This window comes from Mandrillus leucophaeus, unplaced genomic scaffold (assembly GCF_000951045.1).
Source record: "Mandrillus leucophaeus isolate KB7577 unplaced genomic scaffold, Mleu.le_1.0 Scaffold54, whole genome shotgun sequence".
Lineage (NCBI taxonomy): Eukaryota > Metazoa > Chordata > Mammalia > Primates > Cercopithecidae > Mandrillus > Mandrillus leucophaeus.
Window position 1 is genome coordinate 2533653 of NW_012105808.1, and position 1561 is coordinate 2535213.

A 1561-nucleotide genomic window follows, 5' to 3' on the forward strand; every position below is an offset into this window, starting at 1 on the left:
CATACATCATGGTTTTTTTCTTATACATTACTAATGTTTCTCTTTTCATTTAGAAGTACATTGCACCAGGCTGGGTGCGGTGGCTCACACCTGTAATCCTAGCACTTTGGGAGGCCAAGGCAGGTGGATCACAAGGTCAGGAGATCAAGACCATCCTGGCTAACACGATGAAACCCCATCTCTACTAAAAATACAAAAAAAAAAATTTAGCTGGGCATGGTGTCGGGCGCCTGTAGTCTCAGCTACTCGGGAGGCTGAGGCAGGAGAATGGTGTGAACCCGGAAGGCGGAGCTTGCAGTGAACTGAGATCGCTCCACTGCACTCCAGCCTGGGCGACAGAGCAAGTCTCTGTCTCAAAAAAATACAAAAAACAGAAAACAAAAAACAAATATATTGCACCCATGGGTGATTTGAAATTTATTTTAATATGCATTAACTTTTTTATATAATTTTTTGTTACTCTGTGTGAGGCCATGAGATCAGTGAAATATTGGTGTTTGTTGGCATTTTCTGACTGGCCCTGTGTGTTCCAAGCTGGATATTACTTACAGGTTACTTTTATTCCACCTGTCCATTTTACAGGGAAAAACTGTTTTTAATGTTAATACTTTCTACTTATATAGGCAAGTAATTCAGCAGCTTTATACTGTTGGTCAGAGAATCCTTCTTCATTTTGCTTATGGGCTAATAGGTAGTTGGTAAAAATATGTATGTATTAATGTCTTGGAGGAGTGTCGTCTGGTAGAAACTATTATTTTCATCTGTTGCTGTTTGCTCTTTGACTTGGCTTCTGGCTTGGAATCGGCAAATAGCTTTTTTTTTTCTTTTCTTTTTTATTTTTTTTTTTTTGAGACAGAGTCTCGTTCTGTTGCCCAAGCTGGAGTGCAGTGGCGTGACCTCGGCTCACTGCACCCTCTACCTCCCGGGTTCAGGCAATTCTACTGCCTCAGCCTCCCAAGTAGCTGGGACTACAGGCACGCGCCATCATGCCTGGCTAATTTTTGCATTTTTAGTAGAGACAGGGTTTCACCATGTTGGCCAGGCTGGTCTCAAACTCCTGACCTCAGATGATCCACCTGCCTCGGCCTCCCGAAGTGCTGGGATTACAGGCGTGAGCCACCATGCCCGGCCGTATTATCATTATCTTAATACCTCATTGTCTTAGTATTTCTTGTGCTTCTGTGCTCTGCTTCCATGACAGATGCAATGGTACAACCATAAAAGCACGGGATTGTGTCCCTACTGCATCACTGAAAACTACCGTGACCTAGTGTTCTTCATGAGATAAATCCTGCTTTCATGAGAGAAAGAAAGACAATACTGGCTTATCAGGCACACTATGGGAATTTCCTGTCACACAGAGCTGAATACAGTCTCTCAGTATGTGTTCAGTTATTATGTTTGATTATGTATTTTTTTCTTCTTTTTTTTTTGAGACAGAGTCTCGCTGTCTCTCCCAGCCTGAAGTGTGGTGGCGCGATCTCGGCTCACTGCAAGCTCCGCCTCCCGGGTTCACGCCATTCTCCTGCCTCAGCCTCCCGAGTAGCTGGGACTACAGGCG

The 1561-nt window shown here is 43.9% G+C and overlaps 1 protein-coding gene across 1 annotated transcript in view; it reads left to right on the forward strand.

Moving 5' to 3' along the window:
- Positions 1-1288, forward strand: part of ZNF556 (zinc finger protein 556) — a 21405-nt gene extending 20117 nt beyond the window's left edge. Inside the window, exon 3 of the mRNA XM_011997484.1 lies at positions 1202-1288. Coding sequence (XP_011852874.1) covers positions 1202-1288 — 87 coding nt within the window. The remainder of the gene's footprint in view (positions 1-1201) is intronic.
- Positions 1289-1561: the final 273 nt, after the last annotated feature.